The sequence below is a fragment of the Lutjanus erythropterus genome, chromosome 16 (genome assembly GCF_056507025.1).
Source record: "Lutjanus erythropterus isolate fLutEry1 chromosome 16, fLutEry1.hap2, whole genome shotgun sequence".
Taxonomy (NCBI): domain Eukaryota; kingdom Metazoa; phylum Chordata; class Actinopteri; order Lutjaniformes; family Lutjanidae; genus Lutjanus; species Lutjanus erythropterus.
In genome coordinates, this window is record NC_139332.1 from 5,334,861 (window position 1) to 5,362,276 (window position 27,416).

General features: G+C 39.3%; 1 protein-coding gene across 2 annotated transcripts; it reads right to left on the reverse strand.

The window, feature by feature from the left end:
- Positions 1–1,278: 1,278 nt before the first annotated feature.
- LOC146312662 (ubiquitin-conjugating enzyme E2 E1-like) lies at positions 1,279–27,416 on the reverse strand. 2 transcript variants are annotated; one of them, XM_084738725.1, is made up of 6 exons: positions 27,285–27,416; positions 24,864–25,037; positions 23,513–23,563; positions 5,961–6,093; positions 5,253–5,400; positions 1,279–1,881 (listed from the first exon to the last, which is right to left on the reverse strand). In XM_084738725.1, exons 2-6 carry the CDS (start codon positions 25,028–25,030, stop codon positions 1,784–1,786), a joined length of 597 nt encoding a protein of 198 aa, XP_084594851.1. In that variant the 5' UTR covers positions 25,031–25,037; positions 27,285–27,416; the 3' UTR covers positions 1,279–1,783. The 2 variants fall into 2 exon arrangements, with proteins under 2 accessions (XP_084594851.1, XP_084594852.1); XM_084738726.1 differs by lacking the exon at positions 27,285–27,416 and adding an exon at positions 26,987–27,143.

Here is a 27,416-nt window from a genome sequence, read left to right on the forward strand (position 1 = left end):
AGTTCAGATTTTTTCCTAGTCTGTCTTAAGTTAGTACAATACTCACATGCCCATATTTACATTTAAAGAGTCATTATTCTTTGCTGTAATCATTCCTCCTTCCTGTCCCAAGAGATCCTGATCTAGAGCCACAGTGAAAGTAATCCACTCAATCTAATTCAGACTTTTTTTTTTGTTGGTTTTAGTGTATACATTTCTGCACCAGGAAAAACAGCAGCCTGTACCTCTTTCAACATACACACTAGAGTTGTCACAATACCAGAAATTTAAACTCTGATACAACATTAATATAAAAAAAGATACTCTATAGCTCTTTTTGTTGCAATGGAAAAAAGATAAAAGTCATAGATGCACATAAAAGGATCTTTATTTTAATGAACAACCACTGATGGTCTAGTATAGCTGCAAGCCAAAACAATAAAGACTCAACTGAGGTCTTAAAAGGCCACTTGGCTCATTTTTAACTAGCTTTATTACTTTCAATACTATAGTTCACAGTCAATTTGTAGATGTGCATTTTGAGCATTTTCCACACTTTTTTTTGAAATGTTAAACTAAATGTTTACTAAACAATGAAAATAATCAGTTTGGACAATGTTCACACATACAGGCAGGTGATTGTTGTACTAAGACTCGAAATCTGAAACTGTTCAATCAGCTCTATAGAACAGTGTTTTCAAACAGTTATCTCCTACCTATAATGTTATTTCCCATCTGATGTGAATGCAGCATGAATGGATGTCCTCTGGCAGGACTCAGCTAGCCTTCGTCCAGTCCATCTCATATATTAAAACATGGCCTGGCAGCAATAATCTTCATGGTACTGCCTTTACTTGTGATTTAAGACTCCATAATGTGTGTGTCTGGCGTTAGTTGCACTTGTGTGTCGTCCAGCCTGTGTTATGATCCAATAGGGCTATTAGTTAAAGCTGTGTGTGTGAGCCTTTCTAACAGTAGAACTGTCAGTGTTGAGAGGAAATATTTATTTTTTAACTAATTTATTTTTGTCACTTTAATGAGCCACATTCCTGGAAAAATGAAACAATGTGAAGGATGATGATCTGCGCTGTTTTCTGTGTCCTTAATGTTTCAAAGTAATAACATTTAATGTGCTGCTAGTAGAACAGAGTGAGTCATGCTAACCCTAAATTATTCTCTGCTCTGTAACTCTGTCTTAAGATGCACTGAATAAAATGTAGCCTCTTCATATTTCATCCTCTCAAGTGGTGTTTACTGAACACAGTCACGTTTGATGATGGAAATCACAGAGTCTGATGCTTCTGTTGGTCATGTTTAATTTTCAAGGGAGAAACAGAACAGCTTTTTATCAGTACAGAACACAAATCACAACCAATATCCATCCATATCTAAACATGTCTACATGTGTAAAACACCTTTTCAAAGACCGGGAGTTTGGAGGGGGAAGCAAACACCAACTGGAACTGAATACATGTGAGAATTTTACACTGACAGAATCGACTGGGAATCATGCTGTGACACGTTTCATCTAGCAGTTTAGTATTAATGTCCATCTTCAAGCACAAGCTAAAAAGTCAAAGAGAAAAACACTAAATGCATTATTGCCAGATTGGATTATAGTTGGGCCGCAGATAACTTAAAAAATACAATAAACAACAAAATGTCAGGAGTTAAGACTTCAATTCCCAGATAAAAATCCACCCTCCCCTCTACCTGCCCCGCCTCCCTCCTCTGCCAGGAGCCGCACCCCCCGAGCTGACGCCCCCACATCCCCAAGTCGTCCAAGCAGCAGCTCCTCTGGCGATTATGTGGCGTAGCGTTTGGTCCACTGTTTGGCTATCCTGTCGTGTTCGGGTCTGTTTGTTGTGTACTGTGTGGCGATGCTTCCAACCAGAGGGTCAGCTGTCAACACACAAACACAAAACATGGCATCAAGATTTCTTCATGCTGCTTCTTTACACTTATTATTGGACTTAAAGACCTGGGTATATTTTTGTTTTTCTATTTTTCATATAAGTTCAGAAAATACATATATAAACACATTTTAATTCAAATTTAAGTTACTTAACACAATGGTTCTTCAACCAGTCAAATACAATGACTTTGATGTCTTTTCATTTGAAAATACCTTCCTCAAAGCCTAAAGAAGTCTATTATTTAAAAATGTGAATCCACCAATCAGTTCATTTCCTGATGTTATTCTGAGCAAGTTGACACTTAATTCCCACAAACCACTTTGTTTAAAACAATCTGACTGCATGCAACCAGGTTACAGGAGAGAACAACAAAGAACTAATGTCACATTACTGAGCACCATCTGGAAAAAATGATACCTCAGATCTTTTTTTTTTTTTTTCATGTAGAAAAACTACGAGTTGGTGAAAATTACAGAAGGAGATGCAACAACGTCTAACTTTGTTAAGCATTTTAAGTTGCACAAAGAGCATTAGGGTGAGGCTCTGTTGTTAAAGTGATGTTACATTCAGAGACTTGACAAGTCTTAACATGGGACTTGAGTAGAAAGACTTGAGACTGTTGATAAACAACAACTTGGTTCTCCCTCTGGCAAACTGTAAGAAAGCTGCAACGATTAATTGATTATTAAATTAATCACCAACTATTTTGATAAGCGATTAATTGGTATGAGTCATTTTTTAAGGAAAAAAGAGTCCAAATTCTCTGATTTGAGCATATTACATTTTTTATTTTTTGGTTTCTTTAGTCTTCAAAACAAGAAATTTGTAGACTTTGGGAAACACTTAGTTGCAGCCCTACAATGTAACATACATACACAAACCCACCACATGTTCTGTATCAGACCAATCAGGTATCCTCCTCAGGGCCCCACAGTATTTTTTTGCCTATTTAAATACATTTACTAAAGTTGTTTTTAATCAAATTACCTTAAACTAATTTACAGCCTGGAAACCTGGAGACAGAGTATTCCAGCACAGAAAAACTTTTTTGTGGTCTCTGGCAGATAATGAAGCAGTACTTCACAGTTTGTGTAATTCTGCTGCAAATGAGGTCGTGTTCTGGAGACGAGGCCACGTGAACGTCCCCCTCTTGTGGTATTAACAACATCCAAAGACAACATTTTCTGAAAACTTTTGAATTCACAGTTTGTGACATGTTTGCTGAAGTTTTCAGAAATGGTGGGGGCCAACTTATCATCATACTGCATTGTAATTTTTACCCTTGGTGGCTTCCAAATGCTGACAGCAGCAGTGTTCTTATGATCTTAACACCTGAACACCAAGCAGATCATGTACACAACTTCCCACGCCATGACCACAAGCTCACTTGAAGGCTGCATACGTGAACTTGGAGGAGACAGTGGGCTGGATGGTTGTGAGGTCCAGAAGGACCTTATTTTATCTGTATAATGAGGGAATGTGTGTTTTTGGCCGAACCAGTAATAGACCTGTCTCAGATCAGCCATACTGACATGGTGTTACCAATGATGCTAAGTAAGGTTCTGTTCCATCCAGCTCAAACAGGCCGTGTTCACTCCACTATTTCGTATCAATACGACTGCTGTGAAACAGGTCTATTCAGATCCAGCATTTGTGTTGTTATAAAGTCACACACTGTCAAATTAAATGAACCTTCAGATAAAATAACAAGATGACTTTAAGAGCCATAATGCTGCAGTAAATATTTTAAAAATATATTTTCACTAAGGGCTTTTCCTCAGGCAGTCTGGACACAAAACAGCCTGAGGAGCTTAATGTGGACATATGAGACTATAAGGCTCTGTAATAAGAGCTGGGGTCAAGAGTAGATTTAATAAAGTGAACATTAAAAAAATTTAAGTGGAGTCTTGAAATTCATGTACGCCTGCTTATATTAGAGTTTTATGGTCTCTCCTCTGACATCAGAGACCAGAGGGGACTTACTGCTGATAGGCCCTTTAAAGAAGAGAGCTGAGTTACTGCAGTTACTGAGATGAGCTGCAACCAACATTTGTTCTGACCCCATATTATGTATTCATTGTTTTATTATTTTTAGTACAAGGGCACAGATCTCATTATACATTTATGGGGGGCATTGGTGAAATTCAGCCCCAGATTTATCTGCTCAGAGTGGACACGCTGTCTCTACTTTGTGCTTTTTAGATGAAGCTTTTACCATGAGCTCAGAGAAGTAGGAAATAGGTTGGTTATAGCCCTACTTCCTGTCTTACTCCATGCCGTTGACAAGATTCATTATCAGAAGGGAGGACAGCTCAATTTATGTGCCGCTGTCACAGAAAAAAACAGGAACGGTCGGCAGAGTTCATTTACTCACTAACATCATTAACTAACCTGTGTGGAATATTTCAAAAGTGGAGTCGGCCTCCTTCTTTACAATCAGAAAGGGTTTTTTGTAAGTTAAATCAAGGAGGGACAAAGAGGCTGACTTAAAGTTAACTGGACACATGTAAGAAAATGTCTACTACATCAAGCTCAGATTTGTGGAGGGAGTTCACCTGTTATAGCCTTATATATTTGAGAAAAATGTGCCAACTGGGCTGAAAAAAAAAACAGGACAGATATTTGTTGCAAATACAAGCAGTAAAAAAAGTAATAACCAGAAAATGGCTGAGCAAAGAGTCTTCTACGATCCCTCAGTGCTTCGAAATAGTTCAAGAAATTTATACTATGGAACAACTGACTTTCTCTGAGATGTGCTGCCAAAAACTGTGAAAAATACTGGAAGAAATGGAGTGTCCTATTTGAATCTGAGGTGATTTCTTTATATACTTTTGTATTTGCCTGACAGAATGGACTTTTAAGTGTTGAATGGGAAGACGTCTCCCTCCTTAAGAAATACTCTGGATTTGCACAAATTGGATGGATCATAAACACTTGTAAGATCTCAAAGGGCAATCATGGACACAAAAGAACCACAGATTTTTATAGTATAATGTAACCTAGATTCAAATCTTTTTTTCTTTTACATGTTAGACATTTCCCTTCACCCATGATGACCCTGTCTGTTGTGATTTTTGTCAAAAACCCCCCAACAAAAATGAAGTTAAAAAAGTGGAAAAAGCTGTAAAATATACATTCAATTACATAATGTATTTCAAAGTAATATTATCCCATTTATTCTTTTTCAGACACTTTCCACCTTGTTTGTCGATATACTTTAAAATTTAAAAATACATTTTAAAAGATGAAAGAAAAAATATTTAATATTGGCACAAACAGAAGCTGCAGGGAGGTTTTGCAGATTTGTGTGTGTGCGTGCGTGCGTGCGTGCGTGCGTGCGTTCGTTGCAGCTCTCACCAGGGTTGCAGTCAGTGAGCAGGGAGCAGATGGACAGTAGGACCTTGGAGATGGTGAGGGCAGGACTCCAGTTGTCCTTCAGGATGTCCAGACAGATCACACCTTGACTGTTGATGTTACAGTGGTAGATCCTCGTACGGAACGTCACCTGGACACAAACACAAGAGAAAAGATGAGGCTGTATTCCACAGCTTTTTTTTATTTACGATCCCTTTTCTCTTCTCCACCAAACTCCATAAATAAAATGCCAAATTTTATGCCTCTTGTCTTATTAAGTATCACTCCAGACTATATCTGAAAAGAGGTCAGCAGCTCAAACATCCAGTCCAGTGAGCAGAAGTGCATCTTTAAACATGCTGCCCAATACACTACATTTATGCTGATATGAAGAACAGTGGCTGAAGATTTAGAAAATATATCAGGAAATATTTTATGAAATGTCTATGTTTGGAAACAGGGAGTCAGAGAAAATTTCTTTGTTTTTTTGAATGGAGTTTGGTTGTGGCAGCTGCAGCTTAAAACAGTATGGCTGAGTGATCACAAATATTAGAAAGGCCTGGTGAAAAAAGACTAAGTGTGAGCTGCTGAGTTCATTTAGCTGCATGCCAAAGTGCAAGGACGCCCTCTAGTGGAACACATGAATATGACACCCCTGTGTAATAGAGCCATTTGTGGCTTGATTTACACTAACAGCTGTGCAGAACTCACCTTGGGTGGTTTGAAAGGGTAGTCTGGTGTGAAGGCGATGTCCAGGAAGAACACTCCTCCCTCGTAGACGGAACCTGGAGGGCCCAGGATGGTCGACCTCCACTCATAGATGTTGTCTCCTTTAGGACCGGCACTGTTGGGACACAGGACACATTTACTCATGATTAACATTTGGACACTACAAAACAAGAATGTCTTTCACTGATGAAAACAAGTGTAGTTGCTCAACTTAACCACAGATTTTCAGTGATACTGCTTATGTGACTGTAGAACTATGATACTAATTTCTAAGCAGAATGTTTTCAGTGTTTGTTCAATTAAAAGCCCCTCCTTCAGCAGCAACTCCACTGAACTGTTTTTAAGTCTACTGAGACACAATTTGCAGGTCAGGTAATGAATAAAAGCATCTGCCTCTGTCAAACAGACCAATTAGAGCAGTGTTTCCCAACCCTGGTCCTCAGGGACCCCTGTCCTGCATGTTTTAGATGTTTCTCTGCTCCAACACACCTGATTCAAATGATCAGCTCGTCATCAAGCCTCTGCAGAAGCCTGATAACAACCTGATCATTTGAATCAGGTGTGTTGGAGCAGAGAAACATCTAAAACATGCAGGACAGGGTCCCTGAGGACCAGGATCGGGGAACACTGAATTAGAGCATAGACATAACACAAAATAAGGGCACATCATCTCTGCTTGGTCGCATTAAAACCATGACATTTTAGCCAAAGCAGTGATATTCATCAATTAAATTCCAGATACTTAATTAATCCTTCAAGAGGCAATTCAAAACAAGCCAGCATGCAAACCGAAGTACACATAAACAAGCAATTTACACACACAAAACACTAACACAAATCTAAAAATACAAATATGACATACAATACTGAAGCTAGTGTGGTGTGACTCTTGATGGCAGTGGTTTGGGACTGGTATGAGGTGGCAAAATAAAGCCAAATTCATCTGCTCATTTTTTATTGACAGCAGCTCCACACATCATCTGTATCCAGAAATCAAGTGTCACCAAATTATTTTCATTGTGAATTAGAAAGTGATCTGAGTGCCATCCAACACTCTGTAGGGGGCTTTACTTTACCTTACTTTTACCTTAAAGGGATAGTTCACCCAAAAATGAAAATTCGTTTTGTGGACCAACAAAATAAACCTGACCCTCAGTCAGCATGAGGGTGAGTAGATAATGGCTGAATTTTCATTTTCGGGTGAACTATCCGTTTAACTGTATTCTGATTTTCTTTGACTGTTTATCTTCTAAGTGCTGAGGCTTATTCTGCTGTTGCAATGGCTAAAGTGAATAAACATTAGCTAAATGACCAAAGTGACTTAAATGTCTATATAATCACCATCTTTCTAATGTTTTGCCGTCAGGAATCTACTCATCTTATTGGTAATTCATTAAAACAATAGAGTGCAATCACTCGTGTGAGTCATTACGCCAACAGAGTGGGGAGGGATAAAAGGAAAAAGATCAACAGGACTTTGTTTGCCCGTGGAGATAAAGCTGAAGAGTGGCACGGCTGGTGACTGCAGCCGCTTCACAAGAGCCTTGATTCAACAGCAGCAACACAGTAAGTCAACAGCAGCCTCTGTTAGCGCTTTAATACTGGAGATGTTTTCACATAATCGACTGCTTGATGAAGCGCTCCAAACTGCACTTTACAGTTTGCCATTTCATTTTTACACAAGTGGAGCTCTTAAAGCATGTTTGTCAGAGAAAAATAAAAGAGTCGCTTCAGTGGAAAATTACACATGCAAAATACAGACACAGAACTAATCTGAATGTTTTAAATAAACAAACACAAAAATAATACATTATTCAGACGCAGCTATTCCAAGAATAATTCAGCACACAAATCGGATTGTGAGCACATAAGCAGTTACTCCACACACTGCTCGTGTAATAATAAGTGGCTTGTGTATCTGTCTGTTCTGAGTAACGACAGCAGAGGTAAATGTCAGGCAATAATCTGACTTTGTGAAGCAGAAGCTCCACTCTGCACACTTTTTATCTCCGCTGAGAACGAGAGCAGAGACGTGTCCTCAAGAGAGAGGCAAACACACACAAAGAAGCACTATCAGGAATTTTCAACACTATAGTGATTTCCATCCTTTTTCCTTGAAGGGACAGCTCACCCCAAAATCAAAATTACATAGATTTTTCCTCTGGCCAGTAGTGCTTTTCATCCATCTATACTGTTTTGGTGTGAATTCTAGAGTTTTAGAAATATCAGACCTTATCCTGTATGAAATATGTTCTATATTTCCTGTACTAAATCTTAAAATGACCATAATATGTCATGGAAGATTAAGGAAACAAGCTAAATTGAAATTACCACCCTCTCTAACAACAATGCTGCAGACAGCATGTTCTCCTTTGAAATTTCAATTCCAGTCTGTAATGTCTATTTTTGTTTACCAGTTTCACATTTAATAGAGTTCAAATTAATGCTGAATGTTTGCCAAGTGAGTAAATGTCTGTTTATGAGTCATAAGAGGAAATAATCTTTTAGAAAGAGGAGATGTTAATAACTGTTAAATTGAGCTAAATGTTAATGGAGTTTGGCAGGCAGTGAGACGGGCAGCCACTTAACTCAAACTCCAGTCCAGAGTGTGTATTTTCAGAGCAGTGGGCTTTTTGTTTTCAGGGTAACAGGCTGAACTTAACATCCACAGACAACTGACAGTTATTAACAGCTGATCACATACATACATAATATAGTACAATGATGCACACAGTCCTGTACTCATTTAGGTTCAGTGTCCTTGCAGCCTGCAGGCAAGGGAGAAACAACTCACTTCATCTGTATCAGCTCACTATTTGGACTGAAGTACCGCCTTACATATTGCTCCTTTAAAATACAAATCAAAACTTTAAAAATATTTAGTTTTCTTCACAAAAAAAAAAAAAATCACTGAAATGCTGCGATATTGCCCAACTATGTATGTCTTTTTATTTTTACACCCCTTAAAAATCGACAAGGCCTCGTGACCCCCATGAAGTTCTGGTGACCCATGGTGGAAGTTAGGACATCCAGGTTTGGAGAGCAGCAATTCCCAGTGAGTGGGTCGGGACCCACAGGTGGGTTACAGGAGATTTTATTTTGGTCCGCAGATAAATAAAAGACTATGGAGGGAATTCTGCAAATTTTAAGATTTATATCAGCAGTACACCTTTTACAAAGTTTTTACAATATGTCTATTGATTTACTGATGAGAGGCAAAAATAAGAGCCTGTTCATTCCACCTACAGGCACTTATTTGGTCTCCTTTTTGAAGTAGACTGAAATGTCCTGTGTTCTTGTCCTTTAACTTACTTAACTTTAACTCAGTTTTAATGAATTTATTTCTCATTTCTAAAGTTTTAATGTATATGGTGGTGCAGAAATGGCAGTAAAAATGGTCAGGGACGTTCATTTATGCATGAATGATCTTTTCACAGAATGTATTGATAAGACCTGTTGTGATTAGAGGCGCAATAGTTTGTCATTTTAAAAAAGTTGGTCCCCAGTGTTTGGGAAACACTGCTCTACACTATTCCAGACTTCAGACTTTTTAACAATCTTTAAACTACTCTCATAACAGTTCAAATCACTGCTGGGACAGACACCAAATCATTTCCATGTCCTCAGTGGGGACACTTAATGTAAAACATTTACTGGTTCTGCAGACATATGAAGTTCAGCAGTGAACAAGTGGCCAAGAGATCAGAGCAGGCCAGATTTATAAAACCTGTTCTCCCCTTTATGGCATCTCACTACTGCTGTACTTACTATGATCACACATTTCATATTTTCTTCATATAAGGCAGGTTTTATTCCTCAGTATATTGTCCTACAGTACTGTCAGCTCCAGTACTCCATGCTAACACTGTAATGAGTGATAATTAGCTGCTAGCAAAAACATAAAAAGGGAGAAAATCAAAATGATCATAAAAGAAGGAAAACTAGAACTTGGCTCAAGTCTTAAGCTAAGTACCAGTTTTGTAGTACAGTTGACTTTGTTGTCACAGGAGGTGAGTGTAGTGGATGAGATAAAGATCATTCTGTAGTAGACAGATACAGTCTGTTGGAACTCATCTGAAACTGACACCAAAACCAAAAATAAACCTGGCAGCATCAAATACAATGCTGCTTCTCAGCCTTTTTGGTTTGGGACTCTTTATAGCCAAACAATGTTAAACAGGCTGCAGGTTTTCTTGATTCATTTAATGGAAACTCAAAAAGATCTGGATGTGACGCCTTTGTTAATCACCAATATTTTGATTAGTAACGGTCATTCAATTGCACATTTTTTTCTCAGCAACTGTACCGGATTACAATTACATTCATTTTGTAATTCAATTACATGCAACTAATTACACTGCTAGTAAATAAAGCTTTGTTTTATAGCAGTTGTTGATGACTTGTGGCTCCTACCAGCTGTTTAAAAGCGGTGAGGAGTCTACAGTCGGTATAAGTTAAGGTTTTTCAAAAAATTGTGAATCACCAGAAATACCTGCGACCCTTGAGCATACAGTTAAGTTGTATGAGAGATTAGCTGCGAACAAGCTGCCTGTTGTTCATGCACACCCTCACTCTTACTTTCCCAAAACCTTCCCAAAGATTTTGGGAAAGTAAAAGAAATAAAAATTTACATTTCTCTGTCATAGAAATATTGACATTATGCAGCTTTATGCTGTGACCCCTTGAGACGTCCTGACACCCAGTCTGGGAACCGCTAAAATATAAAGATAATTCCTGAAAAAATTATTTTGAAATGGATTTTGAGGTCATAATGCAAAACACTAAAAAGGTCAATCTTCTCAGTAACTACACTGGACATATTATAAGCAGCTGCTGGCATGAAGGTAATGATCTCCCAGGGACATGAGGATATTTACCAGAGGGAAAGTCTTGGTTGGTTGGCCAATATAATCAGCCCAAAACAGGCCTATCACAGCTATATAGTCTATATCCTTAAAGCATATGTGTTGTCCAATATGAAAACTTTTTTTTTAAAGCAACATAATGCAAATTCTTTTGATTTGTTAGCTTTACAGACAGCATTTTGTGTCTACCTGTTCCTTTTTTTTATTCAAGTTTCATATATACATACATAAAGTATATTTAGTTATTTGTAATTATTGAATATACTAGTTAGTTTACCGTTTCAGCACCCTGATATCATTTTGGACAATAAAGTTTATTATTAAACTGTAAAATATCCTGATTCCATTACATACATTTGGTACAACTATTTGATAATCACACTTGATGGATCATTGCAAAAATGTTGTGTTTATGCACATTATACTCTGTATAAAGAACAATGACTGATGTTGGATTTTTTTCACTCCCTATAATCAGTATTGGCCCCAAAAATCAGCATCCAGGCTCTAGTCTTAGTATAATTGTTTTAAGGAGCGGCCAAATCAAAACACGTATAATGGAAGAGCCACAGTGTGCTATCCAGATGTGAAAATAACTGAGGGGAAACACCCCCCTGTTATAAGGAAACATACCACATGTCCCTCCAGAGGAATGCAGTTCATTTACAGTGTGTTAGCAGCGTTCCTGTAGGAGAGCCCTGACCTGCTAATATACTGGTCACACCACAAGACCTCAGTCAGGACCCGCTGCTCTGCCAAGAATAGATATTGTATCATTTCCCACTGAATCAACCAGACTGAGGTTTCTCTCGCCTGACAACAGAGGCGTCTCACATCCACAGACGAGCCGCAGAGAGAGCCGGGGCTTCCTCCCCGCCTGCCTCCGATCGACGCACACAAAGGCTACCCAGTGCTTTGTGTGAGGCAGTAATATGCCATGCTATCACTGTTGTCATTCACTTCAATGTCGGGGAGGGGGGGGGCTTCTTCTGCGGCCTCTGTGTGTACACACAAATACACACACTGCAAGAAGAGTGCTGACATTTCAGCCGTTTCATTTTTTCTAAGCCTTTAACCTTTCAAACAGGCACACAGCGGTTCAGCCGAAACAGACTCCTGCAGCACAGCGGAGGACAACAGTGGATGAATACGTTCAGTTAGCAGACAGAATTCATCCGCAGCAGCCACAATGAGCTCTAACATGTAGACCTTAAATATGCAACTTTTCACCACTAGTGTTACATGAAAGTTGAGTTTTAAGTCATTCAGAAAGAGAAATAATTAAGCAAATGAGAGCTGGAGAGAAGTGGAGTATTTTAAGTCAAACTGAATTCTTCTCACTTTTTGCTTAAGAAATATTGTATTGTGCATATTATTAAAAAAAACTCTCAAAAGGGGATAGAGCAGTTTTTGATGTAGGCTACTGTGTATGTGGAAACAATGTCAAAGCCTTGAAACCTCTGAGTAGGTGTTTTCACTGGTTGAGCTGACAACTGAAAAGCGGTTTGCAAGGATATGCAAAGTCAAATTTCAAACATTGTTTTGAGGATTTTATCCCCCCTCCCCTTTCCAAAAAGTCCACAAAGCATCAGCTTTTCAGATTTAACAGTCATTATTTGGGAGCACCATTATCATATTAGCTTTGTTGTTAGCTAGTTAGTCATGCTTGCCAACTTAACCACTAATTCCTGTTAGGTGTTAACTTCTTTGCATGTTTTTGAACACCTGCTGACTTTCGAAACTAAAACCCACAGCAACCTACAGCAACCTACAGCAACCTAAAGCTTTAATCATGGCACAGAATAAAGTACAAGGTCCTGGAGTAACGTACAAAAGTCACAGATGGTTTTGACAGCTACTACTGCCATGAGCCAAAAAGAACCACAAAACTGACAAACCACTAGAAGCAAAGCCCCCTTTGCTGGCAGCTACATTTGAATAAAATCAAACATTAACAATAATTAAAAAGAATGTTTTGCATCTAATTTCACTGTTTACAAATTGCTATAAATATAAGACAACAAAACATGCTTATTCAGGATATTTTTCAGTTACTGGAAGGAGGGAGTTCCATTCTGTTCTTGACGTGGGAGAGAAAATAAGAACAACAGTTGGAAGCAGTGGCAACTCTGGGTAACCATATTGGAATAATACATTAATGCTCCCTGTTCTTCAAATATCATGTGAATGCAGCATTAAGATAATGATTTTAATATTTGCCCTCACAGATACCAATCAAATCAAAGTTCTGATATCATCACTGCACTTTTACAGTTTTGACCAAACAAGAAAAAGTCAAATCCAACACCAGGGAGACATCTCTTTCTTAATATTCTCCCTTCTGTACTGAGCATGCCTTTGTTATCACTTGTGTTTCAATTAATCTATTTTTCTCCATCTCAACACTTTGTGCTGTTTCATTGCGCCTTTGCTCTAAAGCTACTGCGGTGTCGGCCTCATCTCTTGATTGTAGACCGTAACATACACACATCCATCAGCGCACACTGGGCTTCGTTTTCAATCACCACGATCTGCCTGCAATGGTATTGTGATGACAAGGAGAAACACTGTAATAAGCTGCCTGACTGAGACAATATAATGACTGCACTTCACTTGAGTGCCAAAGAGACTCCATGCAACGGCACCACACACCCCCCCCCCCTCTCACCCCACCAATTTAATACAATGGCAATCAGCCTGCAAATGTTCTCTGTGCTTTATGAGGACAGTGCAGGATGAATGTAATATGGTAGCATTTGTATTCCTCCACTGAAACAGTGTCAGATTCAAGTCTGATACATGTAAACAGATTGGATTTATTATAGGGGCTGAGGGAAATGGATGAAATCAGTACCATGACATCAGTAAGAAACTTACTCGAATGTTAATACACGTAAATGCCAGAAAAATGATGTTTAAAAAAATGATGTTAACAACCATTAACTGTTATGAATGATATCAGGCAAATCGTCATACATGTGAAAAAAAAGCCCCATCAGCATCATCTAGTGGCTGCAGTGGTCATTATAGCCCAGTGGAATAAACACCTTACTGATGACTTTTTGCTATTCTTAGAGCATTAGCAGCAATGACACTACAATGTATCCCTCAGCTAGAGCAAAAGTCATGGGGTCACCAATCTCTTAATGATTTGTCCTGTTGCGAGCATGAATGTGAGCAGCACATTTCACAGCAGTATCCCAATATGGTTCTACATTTCTCATGAACAATTGGATATTTCGGCCTGGTTGAGGCGCTACAGGACATGTCAGGAATGAAAAAAAAGATACCTGAAAAAAACCCTCGCACTGTCAGGTCTGACTGTAGCTGGTTATTGTTTAAATTTTTGCTAACTATTTCTGATACAAAATCTGCATTTCTGTACTATTACAAAAGGAGTACTTTTTTGATGCCTTAAATTTGAGAAACATACAACCTCAAACTCAAAAAAGTCTGGATGTTGTGTAACATGTACATAACAACAGTACACAATGATTTGCAAATCATTTTCGACTTGTATTCAGTTCAATTCAATTCAGTGCAAACTGACTATGTGGGCAAATAATCCAACAAGAACATTTCTAAACACAAAACTGTAGGAATTTCGGGATTTCACATCTACAGTCCAAAATGTCATGAAAAGATTCAGAGAATCCAGAGAAATCTCTGCACGAAAGGGGCAAGGCTTAAAACTAACACTGAATGTCTGTGACCTTTGACCCCTCAGGCAGCACTGCATTAAAAACCCACATCATTGTATAAAGGATACTACATGGGCTCAGGAACACTTTAGAAAACTGTTGTCAGTAAACACAGTTTGTCTCTGCATCTACAAATGAGTCCATAGTTCAGATTGTTTTCACTAATCACAGACATCATGTTGTCCAGGCTGAAGAGGAAAAGGACCATCCAGATTGTTACTAGCGCCAACTGTGAAGGCCCCATTAATGCTGACAGGTACATACAGGTATTGGAGCGACATACGCTGTCATCCAGATGATGTCTTTTTCAGAGATGTCCCTGCTTATTTCAGCGAGACGATGCCAAGACACATTGTACATGTGTTCCAACAGCGTGTCTTCAAAGTAAAAGAGTTCAGGTACTAGACTGACCTGCCTGCAGTCCAGATCTGTGTCCTGTTGAAAATGTGTGGTGCATTATGAAGCACAAAATACAACAACAGAGACCCTGGACTGTTGAGCAGCTGAAGTTGTATATCAAGCAAGAATGAGGAAGAATTTCACTTTCTAAACTTCAAGAATTGGTGTCCTCAGTTCACAAACACTGACTGAGTGTTGTTAAAATAAAAGGTGATATATCACAGTGGTACACATGATCCTGTCACAACTTTTTTGGAACATGTTGCAGGCATCAAATTCAGATGAAGTCTATATTTACAGAAAACAATTAAGTTAAACAGTTTAAATATTGTCTTTTTATTATATTCAAATGAATATAGGTCAAAACATTTTTGCAAATCATTGCATTCTGCTTTTATTCATGTTTTACATAACATCCCAACTTTTGTAGTATCAGGGTTGTGAATATGTCACGCTCCACACACACATTTCAGTCTGTAACACTTTATTTGAAGGATTGTGCATACTGAAAGACTAATATGACACCTATCTTGTACGTGAAGGCGTCTTTATGAATGTTTATTGCTGTTGTCATAAGATATAGCCTACTTTATTGTTCCCGAGGGGAGATTTGGCTTGGGCAATAAGCTGCTCACTGCTGCAATCATCATGAGTGCAGTACACCCTCACATTACATCACAAACAAATACAATACAAAACAACATCGCAAGGTACTACACCTGGACAGTAAATACATGCAACCATGGGAAACACATAAAATACAACAGACAAAATAGCATAAAAAAGATTTGTAAAATACTGCATGAGCCCATTGTGATAAAGATATAAATATGTAGATATTTTAAAATTAAAAATGGAATTATAATTTATGCTGCACAGAGCACTATCAAGGTGAGGAATGAGCCCGTGGGAGTAAAGTAATGGACACTGGACACAAAGAGGGCTTGAAACGGCTGCTTCTACATTTGCTGGTTCTGCATCTTCAACCAATACAATATGATCTGTCATAAACATGTCATAGCAGCCCTTTATGCTTCATAGGTTAACATTACATTGTCCTGTCATACATGGTTGGTTTTGGCACTGGCTGCCCTGAGATTATTATAATTGTGTCATGAATATTCTCAGTGATATATGTCGGACTTAACGTAAAGCTGTCATTAAGCGCTATTACACTGTCATATGCATTTCTAACAGTGTTATGAACAATTGCCTTGACCTCAACTAAACTTCTACCACTTAAAAAATGCCCTAGTTGACTTAATGCTGTTCATAATGACTCCATGATCATGACAAGAGTCATGACATGGTTGTGATGGTGTAGTGTTAGCCTTACACAAATGCCTTCAAAAAGTATTACAGGGGTTTTGATTCTCAGCCCTACCTGCAGCTGACGGGAGATAAAATGAAACCTCTACTTCCCCTTGCTGCCCAGCTAAAGCCTGGCACGCAGAAGGGAAACTTCTTCTAACTTCCATCTTTGCAGCAGCAGCAGCAGCAGCTCAGAGCTCGGCGCTGCTTTCAGGGCTTTCCGAAGTAACAACGGTGTACGGGCCAGCCACTTCCTCTCCAGGGACGAGGCTTTTTATAGATATGAAGAAGCTGTTGAGAAAACCTCATGCAAGCCGGTAACACACACTGCAGAGGTGTGTGAGGAGAGAGCTGCTGCTAACATCGGCGCCTGAACAGAGGGATCACATGCAGCTCAGATGGTTCACACCAGGCCTGGTTTAACACACACAGACACACTCTCAGGCACAGGCCATGTCTTTAGCTGTTGGTAAAAAGGCACAAAATATAGCTAAATTAAGTGATTTCCAAGCTAAAAATATTAATAACAGTCTTTAAGCCACTATATCTGTCCAAGCCTCCTCAACACCAACTACCCCACCGGCCACAGCATCTAACTTTCCTTAGCTGTCATGAGCCCCAACCCTGGAATGTCAGGAATCCATCTGACACCCGAGGGCAACATCTTAAGAGGAGATATAGTGAACGACAGCCAGAGAGGACGCAAGGCGGAGTGAAAGATAGAGAGAATAATGTGTCAGGAAGCAAGCAATAAATAAAATAGCTGGTCAAGAGGAAAAGGAATAAAACCTGGTGAATAAAAGCAACACGGGGCAAGCAGGAGGGAGGGAGGGATGGAGGGAGGGGGGTGAAGCAGGCCTGTGATGTCTGCAGTTCACACTTGAGTGGCAACGAGGCAGTAGAAAAATAAGAGGGGCCTGCTCGGCATTCCCTGTGTGGAGCATAATTAGATTTTGATAAATGACAGATGAAAGAGTCTGCCTTATAGTGCTCATAAAACAAAGTTTGCTACCAGAGAGGCGCTGATGATAATGGAAAGTAGTCAGGAGAAGTCTTTTCTCCATCAGTCAGTGTCCATTTTAAGAGCGAGGGGGGCCTGAAACACAACCTCAGGAGAAATGAGACGACAACCAACTGACTCATCGATGTGTAATCCATTAAAGAGCATCTGCAAGGCGTAGCAGGCCAGCTCCATTCATACCCTAATGAGCAGATTCTGTGCTAAATGAAGCAGAGAGAACCAAAATCCACTAAAAATCCCCTTTCTGCACGTGGCGGTGAATAGAGGGTTTTTCAGCAAGTGGAACTGAACAAAATGAAGAGATGAGGCCTGTCTCGGCGTCGGTGGTGAGATAGAAAGATAAATCACGCAGGGTGCGGTCAAACCACCACACGTGTTTATCTCAACTCTGAAGCATTTCCTTCTTCAGCTGATCTGGCCAGGTGAAAACAATGTCTCTTAAAGTTGGGTGTTGCAGAATAAACAAACAGAGAAGCCAGACAATGCAGATCTGTAGTGCTCACGAGATCTCACAGGTTGACACTGACATTTATTAAACTTAAAAGCCAACATCCTCACCAGAGCTGCAGACATGTGACTGGGATATGACTTATAGAAAGACTGGAGTTGGTCAACAAATCTCATGGGAAAACCAAAACCAACAACGTGTTAATATTTTCTGACTTCCCCACCCAGTCTGTGGCACTCAGCCACAGGCCCACTGGTCACCACAAATAAATGGTTTCATTTTAAGAAGAAAGGTCATTTCCTCAAAAAGACACTGTAACTTTTAGGATAGTCTACTGAACAGAAAGAAATAGTCCATTAGTTGGGAAATATTTTTTGCTGCAGTCAATCAATCTAAAAAAAAGTTCAAGTCACATGTTCTGACCTGACAAAAATCCCAAGACAATAACAATTATCTAAGACGGTGACAGACATGCTGTGCACACCTTCACAATATAATTGTGAAGGTGTGTGACTGCACTGAAAGACTTTGATCTCAGTTATGGTAAAAAAAACAAAAACAAAAAAAACCAGCTTTAAACAGAAATGTTTAAATGCAGCGTCACTGATGATCACCATTTACAGAAAAGACTAGAGACTTGCTGATTATTTACAAAGACTTGAACCTTGACTTAGACACATTTAGACCAACTTGAAACTCGTCTTGTCTCAAGTGACTGAAAACTCATCATGGACTTGTCTTGACTTCACTTGAAACTGTCTCAGGTGCCTGGAAACTCTACCTGGACGTATATCAATTTGACTTAGACTTGTCTCAACTAACTAGAAACTCTCCTTGTACTGACTGACTGTAAACTCTGATTGCGCTTGTCTTGGACTGATCCCAACTGACTAGTAGCACTACTTGGTCTTATCTCAACTTGATATCATCTCAACTGACTGGAAACTCTACTTGGACCTTTCTTGTCTCAAACATTTCTCCACTGATTTAAAACTCTACTTAGCCTCATCTTGTCTCAACTTGACTAGAGACTCTACATGGGCTTGTCTTGTCTCGACTTGACTTGAACTTGACTGACTGGACTTCTCTTGACTTCACTTGAAACTGTCTCAGGTGCCTGGAAACTCTACCTGGACTTATATCAACGTGACTTACACTTGTCTCAACTAACTGGAGACTTTATTTGGACTTGTCTTGACTTCACTTGAACATGTCTCGAGTGCCTGGAACCTATCTGTACTTGTCCTGTCTCCACTTGACTTAGAAGTGTCTCGACTAACTGAAAATGCTACTTAAACTTGACTTTCTTGAGTTGGACTTGTTTCATCTGAATAGAAACTTGACTTTCACTTGCCCAAAAAGTCTTTGGCCATTGCTACTGTCCTGCATACCTGCCACCACTATCTCCCTGAATTTAGATGAGGAACCACGGGTCAAATACATCATTTCATACCATAAAAAATACAGTTAAAAGTTGTATTTCAGATGAATCAGGGCTGGTTGTTTCAAACTTAACAAGCTTATCTACAAGTAACCAGCATCATTGTCTGTAGTCCAGAAATTGAAGTTAAAATGTTGTACGTAACTGAATCTCTATAAACAATCCTGCCTTCATCAAATCTTTTTCTCTCTAAGCCATCAGAGCTTCCAGCAGGCCTCAGTGGAAGGAGTTAATCTGTGACACCACAGGGGGTTTGGGGAGGTACAGTTAAATGTTTCTAAAGTTGAGATTTATGACTCACATACACACAGAGACAGACTGGGGAGTGTTGAATGAAAACAGCTCCTGTGTGGCCGGGGTTCATGGTCTGAATGCTTGTTTTGGGTCTCGGCTGTGCAACTCGTGGTTTTGAGCCCTTTATTGTCTCCACATAACGGCCTGCAGCTAGACACACCTCACTGACTTTACTGCATACACTCAGCAACAGACGTGTCATCACTTCAAGATACCTGAACTGTTAGAAAAGTACTCAGACGGGGCATCAAGTCTTACTTAACCTTTTTCCTTTGCTTACACCTCTCTCAACTCCTGGTTCTGTACTGGATCCTTACTGTAACGAGGGTGTGCCAACACAGCATTGCAACAGCTTCACTTCAGTGACCCAATACAATTCATCCAAGCCCCCTATGCATAGCAATCGCAGAGATTCAGACTGAATCAGCTCTGTGTCTCAGACGTATTGCACAAGTGGTAGCAGGAGACCTGTAGTAGCTAAAACATGTGTAACACGCAGTGATAATTCATCCTCAGGACACGTGTCTAAACCTGCCTGGCTTGTTTCAAAGACAGGTCAAACAGACTAAATTTGGCAAACAAAAAACCATTTCATAGGTGAGAGATGTGCTTTCTAGGCATGCCAACCTGGGCCTGAATATGTCAATACACTCAGGACAAGGTGCAAACCTCAACTTAGTGCCGCTGCTAGAAATGGTAACTAACAACTAGGGCTGAACAATTTGAAGTTAATACCAAATTGCCATTTTTGGGGCGTTTATTCCATGTCTGTATTTGTGATCCAGACTTTTTTTAAAAGAGCTGGTAGCAAACACAGTCACAGATGTATCTTGTTTGAATAGAATCAGATAAAATGATACAGTTACTTGTTTTTGAGGTCCTTCCACAGTTCACGCCAGAAAGTCTACTTTTAAGAAAAGGTGGGTGGATTTCTGTAGATACAGTCACCAGTTTAGCTCATATCTAGATTGGATTCCTTTTATGCTTTTTCATAACAGCTAAATAGATTGAGACAGACAGATAGATTCAGCTTATTGTTGTCTATGTTTTCACCACAGTCTAAAGACCCATTAAGATCAGGCATATTAGACCAGTGACATGTAAAAACACAATGTCTGTTTCTACACGTCACTTTTGGGCAGGCTTCATTACAACAATGAACACCTGGACTTTGTCGTCACTCCATCCGCTTTCTTCTGTAATATCATGCTGGTGTGTCCAAGCATAGTGAACAAAAAACAAACTGGTTTGCGGCTGCAGATTTTACAAAAACACTGGCTGAAATAAAAATGCTGCGAGTACTCAATCAATCACAAATGTTCAGCACTGCAAGCCCCAACACCAAAGTTCCTGTACTATTGGAAAGTACTACCCAGTGAGGAAGGACTTTTGGGGGGATAAACTAATGTCCCCAGAACTTAGTTTAGACCCTGGTCACTGTGGTGGAAATGCACTGAGTTCCTCCAAAGGTTTCTAGTCCCTGGGGTAAGCTCCTGTGGTGGGAACACAGCTTTAATAACAAACTAAAATCCCCCAGGTCCACATCCAGTTTTTAAGGAGAAGTGCTTCCAACAACGATATAAAGAGCATGAAGTTTGACAGGAAACTATTTTGTTTACAAGCAGTCTCGTCTTGTTTTTTTGCAGTCTTCAGCAAATACCAACCTGTCTATCTGACCCGCGGACATCGCCTAGATTGTTTATATAGACCAAGACTCACCCCTCAGCTGGTGTTTTTGAGCCACCAAAAGACAAGAGTGCCCACTGTCCATTTTTTCCCCACACATCAAAAGTCTACTGAGTGGTCCATCTTCTTCGATAAAAACCCTCTTTGGCCTAACCAGCAGCGTACTGATAACAACTTAACCACACAACAGGCAGCAGTTTTTCTTGTCGTTTAGGCCAACTCACAAAATAAACACTAATTAGCTCCAGCTACAGATGCGCTAATCCACCTTATTAGTTCTGATCCAATTCCAATACCTGAGTTTGGATATTTGTTGATGTGATATATGTGTGTTTAGCCCCTACAATTTCTCTGTGAGACTTTCAGACGACCAGACAGCTAACCATAATTATGACTGCAGGCTCCAAGCACAATGTCTCTGTCTCTCTGTATAGTCACCCCCTTTCTTCCTCTTCCTTTCCGTATCTCAATGATCCTCACAAACATTAGAACAGCAGGCAAACAAATTAAGCCCCAGACGGCTGTCATGAAAACATCACACCATGGAATCTGGCTCTGTAGGTCGATCAGCAACATCAGTCCATTGTCCAGTGAGTGAAGTATGAAGGTATAATCACCCAGTAGAAACATTAGAACAGATCATCTCAACTCAAGCTCCAACTGAGTAAATTTACCAACTACAGTTATCATTATAACCTCCAAAATGAACTATTCACCTCCTGCAGCTTATTAAGACACTGTGGATATTGTTCTTCAATACTAGTGTCAGTGTGAGTTTTGGTACCAATTCCAAAAGAAGACTTTGTAAAATACTAGAGCTGCAACCATTAATCGGTTAATCTATTATTAATCAACAATTAAATCAATCATGAACTACTTTGATAATCGCTGAGGACTTGTTTGGGAAATTTTTTAATAGAAAATCTCCAAATGCTTGTTAACACTTTACAATAGGGTCCACTGATTAATCAATTCATACATTACATAAAGATGCTGTTAATAAGCATTAACAGTCAGTTAGTGCTATAATAAGCATTATATTCTGTTTACATGTTAATTAGGGTACTAACAATTATTAGTATGTGGTTGATAATGTTAATTAACATGTATATTATGAAGTTCACAGCAAAGATAAAAACATTTTTATAAATGTTCATTTAAGAGATTTAAGAGTAATAACTGTGCATGAAATGGTCCATCACTTCTGACTTATTTTTTGGCAAAAGTTGAGACCAGTGGACACAAGGCATGATCTATAAGTAGATGTTTGCTTTTTCCTTTACTTTGATGTAGATGTTCATACACTTGTTGCTTAATCAATAATTAAAAATAAGCAACATGTTAAGCGTTAACTCATGCTAATTAACAGATCCTTATTGTAAAGCGTGACCAAATCCAATTTCAGCTTCTTAAATGTGAATATTTTCTGGTTTCTTTACCCCTGTCTGACAGTAAACTGAATATTTTTGGGTTGTGGACAAAACAACAATGTCATCTCGGATTTCAGGAAAGACTGATCAACATTTTTCACAATTTTATGACATTTTATAAACCAAACAACTAACTGATTAATCAAGGAAATAATTATCAGATTAATCAATAATGAAAAAAATCATTGGTTGCAGCCCTAGATAATACCTTCCTTCAATAAGCTTTTTTTTTTCTTACAAATTGCCCTTTTCTATTTAACAAAAGATGACAAATATACCAGATATTAAATGTTTTCTTAGTTGTACAAGAACTTTGCCTTGATAAATAGTCCAAAATTGGCAAAATTTTCATTGAAATCGGGAACTATCTTAAAGTTCTTAAAAGAACAAGTAATCCAGACTCTGAATTGGATGAGACATTCGATGTCAGCTTTCAGTACTTGACAGTTGCCAAAGGCAAACAGTATTTCAGCCAGATACAATAAAATATTCAGGTTTAACTTTCATTCCAACAATAATGTTCAACTGAAGTGTGAAAAGAGTAATATAAAACAAAGACATAACCTTAACTCAGATTTCTCTACATAGGTATGAGGACTAAACCTTGTATTCAATCTATACTTAAAAGTCTGAAGACAGAAACAGAGAGCACATTTTGCTGGGCAGACTCTTCAGTCCCTCTTTGTCTTTGGATTGACTAGACATACGAGGCAGTGAAGCAGAAAGGTCTTTTTCCACTCCGGCATACAGACGATGAGGGGCTTTTCAACCTTCACGTTCAAGACGCCCACATGAAGGACTACTTTGCATTAATTTCTCATAACAGACTAAATGTCCTCATTTAAAAAACACAACCACACTCACTGCCACTGAGGCACACACATGTCAATGACCCAGATGTTCCTAATGACACATTAATAATGATGCCACGCACTCACCTGCAGTTTGGCGGTGGATCCAATGTAATGTCAGCCAATTCCTTCTGAATTCTGCAAAAAAAAAAAAAAACGGCAAATAAGAGCCTTGCATCAGTTGCTGAGCTCTGATCAAATACTGTAAATCCAAACTCAAAGCCTGGATAGAAGGTAGAGGTGGCTTAATGGGAATGAGAAAAAGCTGCTTTACAGGAAAATAACCTTTTTCTGTCTGTGTCAAACTAAGACCTTCAAGAGTCATGAAAAGCTTTTTTGACAGAAATCTCACAAAAGAATCACACCTCTCAATTACTAAAATGGCCCTCAAAAAGGGATAGTGCAGATTTTTTGAAGTGGGACTGTATGAGGTACTTATCATAGTAAGTGTATTATCTACAGTAAATGGTGGGTTGCAGGCCACCCAGTTTGTACAGTACAAGTGTAGGAATCTAAGCAATGCTCTGCTGTGGACAGGGTCAGCAGCAAAAACATTTGAGCAACCTAAAAAAATCCATCAGTTTAGGCGTACGCTATATTTAGAATATTTTCAACACTTTACCTTGCAGTCACACAGCCTTTTCCAAAGGGAAACGGCCATTAAATAAACTAAATATAAGTCTCTCTTGCTCAACCAAACTCCATTGGCAAAATCATTAATTTTACCTCACAGAACATGGGAGATGCTGGTCTAACGCTGCCTCGATCTGTTAGTTTATTTGTGTTACTGTGTTTTAAAAAATTAGTTTGGATTCACTGAAATCACACATTAATACAAATAAACTAACCAATCAAGGCAACAATAGACCAGCAACTCCTGTGTTCTGTGAGGTAAAATTAATGATTTTGCCAATGGAGTTTGGTTGTTTGGATTGAGCGATATTTGGCTTATATAACGGTGGTTTAGTGTTGGAAAAGGCTGTCTGACAGCAAGGAAAAGCACGGGATACATTTTAAATTTAACGTACACTTAAATGATACAGGTGTTTCCACAGCAGTACATTACTTAGCTTTCTACACCAGAACTCTCCAAACTGGGTTTGTGCCAACTGGTGTCTACTGTAGATACTAGTCAGTGTCTACAAATAATTAACCTTATGTCTTTAAATTTAAGAAACTAGAAAACAAAGAATAATCTGGTTTTGGACAGGTAAGTCTCTGTGTACCTGGACTTCTAACTGGCTGCAGATTGTTTTCAGCTGTTGGGACAAGTGATTAATACTCCCTAAAGAGTACATCAGTCCTAGGAACAAGGGAGCAGTATATCTGGGATAAACTGCAGCTATAAAACTTGAAACCGATCACTGTAGACAGTGCAAAATAAAACTTGAAAGGACTACAACCTGAGGTCAGCGATCACAGTCCAATCTTTCCTCACCTTTTAGCACTAGTAGAGAGGAGTTTGGAGGTCTTGCTCATGCTGGCTTTGCTTTCTCGTTTCTTTGAGGGGTTCGCGTCCTGCTGCTGTTGTTGCTGCTGCTGCTGATGAGTTGAGGATGAAGAGGAGGAAGAGCTGGTGCTGGCACGGGAATCTTCATCCGACATACCGAGCCTGGGGAACAAAGAAAACAAAAGATTTAGAAAGGTAACGCGAGCCAAACCACCTTTGCTCTGAATCATCTTTACTCCACATCTAACATCTAACATTTAACTGTAGAGCCTTGCTTACAGGCAAATTATTACAGCTTGTGACTTTAAATCTTAAAAAAAAAATCTTCAGGTTGTGCTACAAAATTCAGCATGCACTGCACACTAATACTAAAAAAATGCTCCCATACATACACTCACATAAACAGTGTGTATCAAGGCTAAGACTGCCACTAGGAATCCCACGGTGCAGCCACTGACTCTATAAATGGTTTCAACTACTATGCTGGGACAAAATTATCTTTACTCCAAATCTAACCCTAGTTTAAAACCCTAACATTTAACTTTAGAGCTCTGCTTAAAGGTAAATGGTTACAGCTAGTGTGTGACTTGAGAAGAACTTTTTCAAGTTGCACTCTAAAATTCAGCATGTATCTGGTGCACAAATACTGTAATGAAACTGCATTCACTCCCACTGTATTTTTCTACTAGAAGCATGACTCTTGTGAACCAAACTAGGTTGAGATTTTATTGCAATGTGCAGCTGTCTGGGGGTACACCTATATGTCAAATTTAACAAAGGAGCCATACAGTTCATTTACAGTCCAATGCCATGGTTTCTCAAGTGGAAACTGATGCTGATTAGTGTGTAAACTTTAAATTTGAATATTTTTAAAGGAGTCCTGCACAAGTAAACGGTGTCTATAGAACACAACTACAAATCCTGACCCCATACAGGCCTCTGTGGGTTTAACTACCATGCCTGGACTAAATCATTTTTACTCCAAATTTAACCTGTTTAAAACACTAACATTTAACTGTAGATGATTGGTTAAAGCCACATGATTACAGTTTGTGCAAAACTTGAGATCTGAAAAATAAAATCTTCAATGTTGAATTTCAAAATTTGGCATGCATCCAATACTTAAATACTTTACTGTCTTTTTCTACTAAGATTTAATTGAAATGTGCAGATGGCTGGTGGTACACCTGTATGCTGAATTTAACAGAGGATCCATATAGTTCCAGCATCATGTTTTCTGAAGTGGAAAGTATGATTCCTGACTCCAAACACTAGAACCAGGTCTGGACTGAAACATCTCCAATCCAAATCCAACCCCAGTTTAAAAGCTAACATTTAACTGTAGTGCTTTTTAAAGGCCAAATGAAGACAGGTTGTGCAAGTCTTTAGTCTTACAGCATTCAGATTGCACTCCAACATTCGGCATCCATCCAATACTCTAAGACTTTATGAACATTGACTCATACTATCTTTTAATTGCAGCTGTCTGGAGGTACACCTGTATGCCGAATTTAACAGAGGAGCCATGAAATTCTTTTACAGTCGCACAGCCTGGTTTCTTAAGTGGAAACTGGTGCTGATAAGCGCGTAAACTTTAAATTTGAGGATTTTTTTTTAAAGGGGTCTTGCACGCCGTTTTCATCGCACGTAAACGGTGCACATCGAAGCTATAGATTGCAACTGTGAATCCTGACTCCATAAACGCTTCCGCCGTTTTAACTAGCAGGCCTGGACTAAACGTTGACCCGGGTTAACTGGATCCATCAGTTTAAATCGCCTCAGTGTGGACGTTATTGAGGAACTTATCGGCGGAGCGTTTTCCTCTTTCATAACGCTGAATTCTGACCTCGGCTAATGTTTGCAGTCGGGCGTTATTTTTAGCCCCGTCGGGCTGCGACAAAGGAAATCATTTGGTGAAATAGTTCGGCTGAAGGCCTAGTTCTGCCCGACACCACGGAGCCGTACACGACACACAGGACCTCTGATCTCGATGGAGGCGAACAGGTCGGAGTGGAAAAGCAGAAATACATCGACGGGGCGATGTCGCAGTCGGCAGGGAGCCCCCAACACTACACCTCAACAATTCACAGGCGAATCAAACTTTCACCTACACGAGTCTGCCTGCTCCCCCAGCGCTGTCAGACCGTTTCTAACGCGTTATAACGCCAATTACGACATTCAAAACAAACACAACACGCCGTCCACTTAAAGGTTTTCCTCGCGTTTTTAAAGCTGTATCCGTCGACATGCAGCTGATCTCAGTGCTCAGTCACAGGATGGACCGACTCCTAAATTGTCCTCTGACGGTAACACGGACACATTTGTAGTCCAAAGAGCCTCTAAAATACACACATTACACAAACTGCCACAATATGATGCGCTGGAATACAAATATAGAGTATTTGATACCTTTCTTTGTGTGTGTGCACAGCCTATGTGTGTGTGCCTCCGCCGCCTGGACGCACCAGTGTCAAAATTCCTACAACGAAGAAGAACTATACTTCCGGTCATTATCTCAAAAAATAAAAGCATGGATAAATT

What these genes read in the sequence shown, in the direction of transcription:
- LOC146312662 (XM_084738725.1), bottom strand. Translation starts at nt 25,030, where the DNA reads ATGTCGGATGAAGATTCCCGTGCCAGCACCAGCTCTTCCTCCTCTTCA. An exon ending in CTCTCTACTAGTGCTAAAAG is followed by an intron (nt 23,564 to 24,863) that starts GTGAGGAAAGAT and finishes TTTTTTTTGCAG; the next exon opens with AATTCAGAAGGAATTGGCTG. An exon ending in ACCCTTTCAAACCACCCAAG is followed by an intron (nt 5,401 to 5,960) that starts GTGAGTTCTGCA and finishes GTTTGTGTCCAG; the next exon opens with GTGACGTTCCGTACGAGGAT.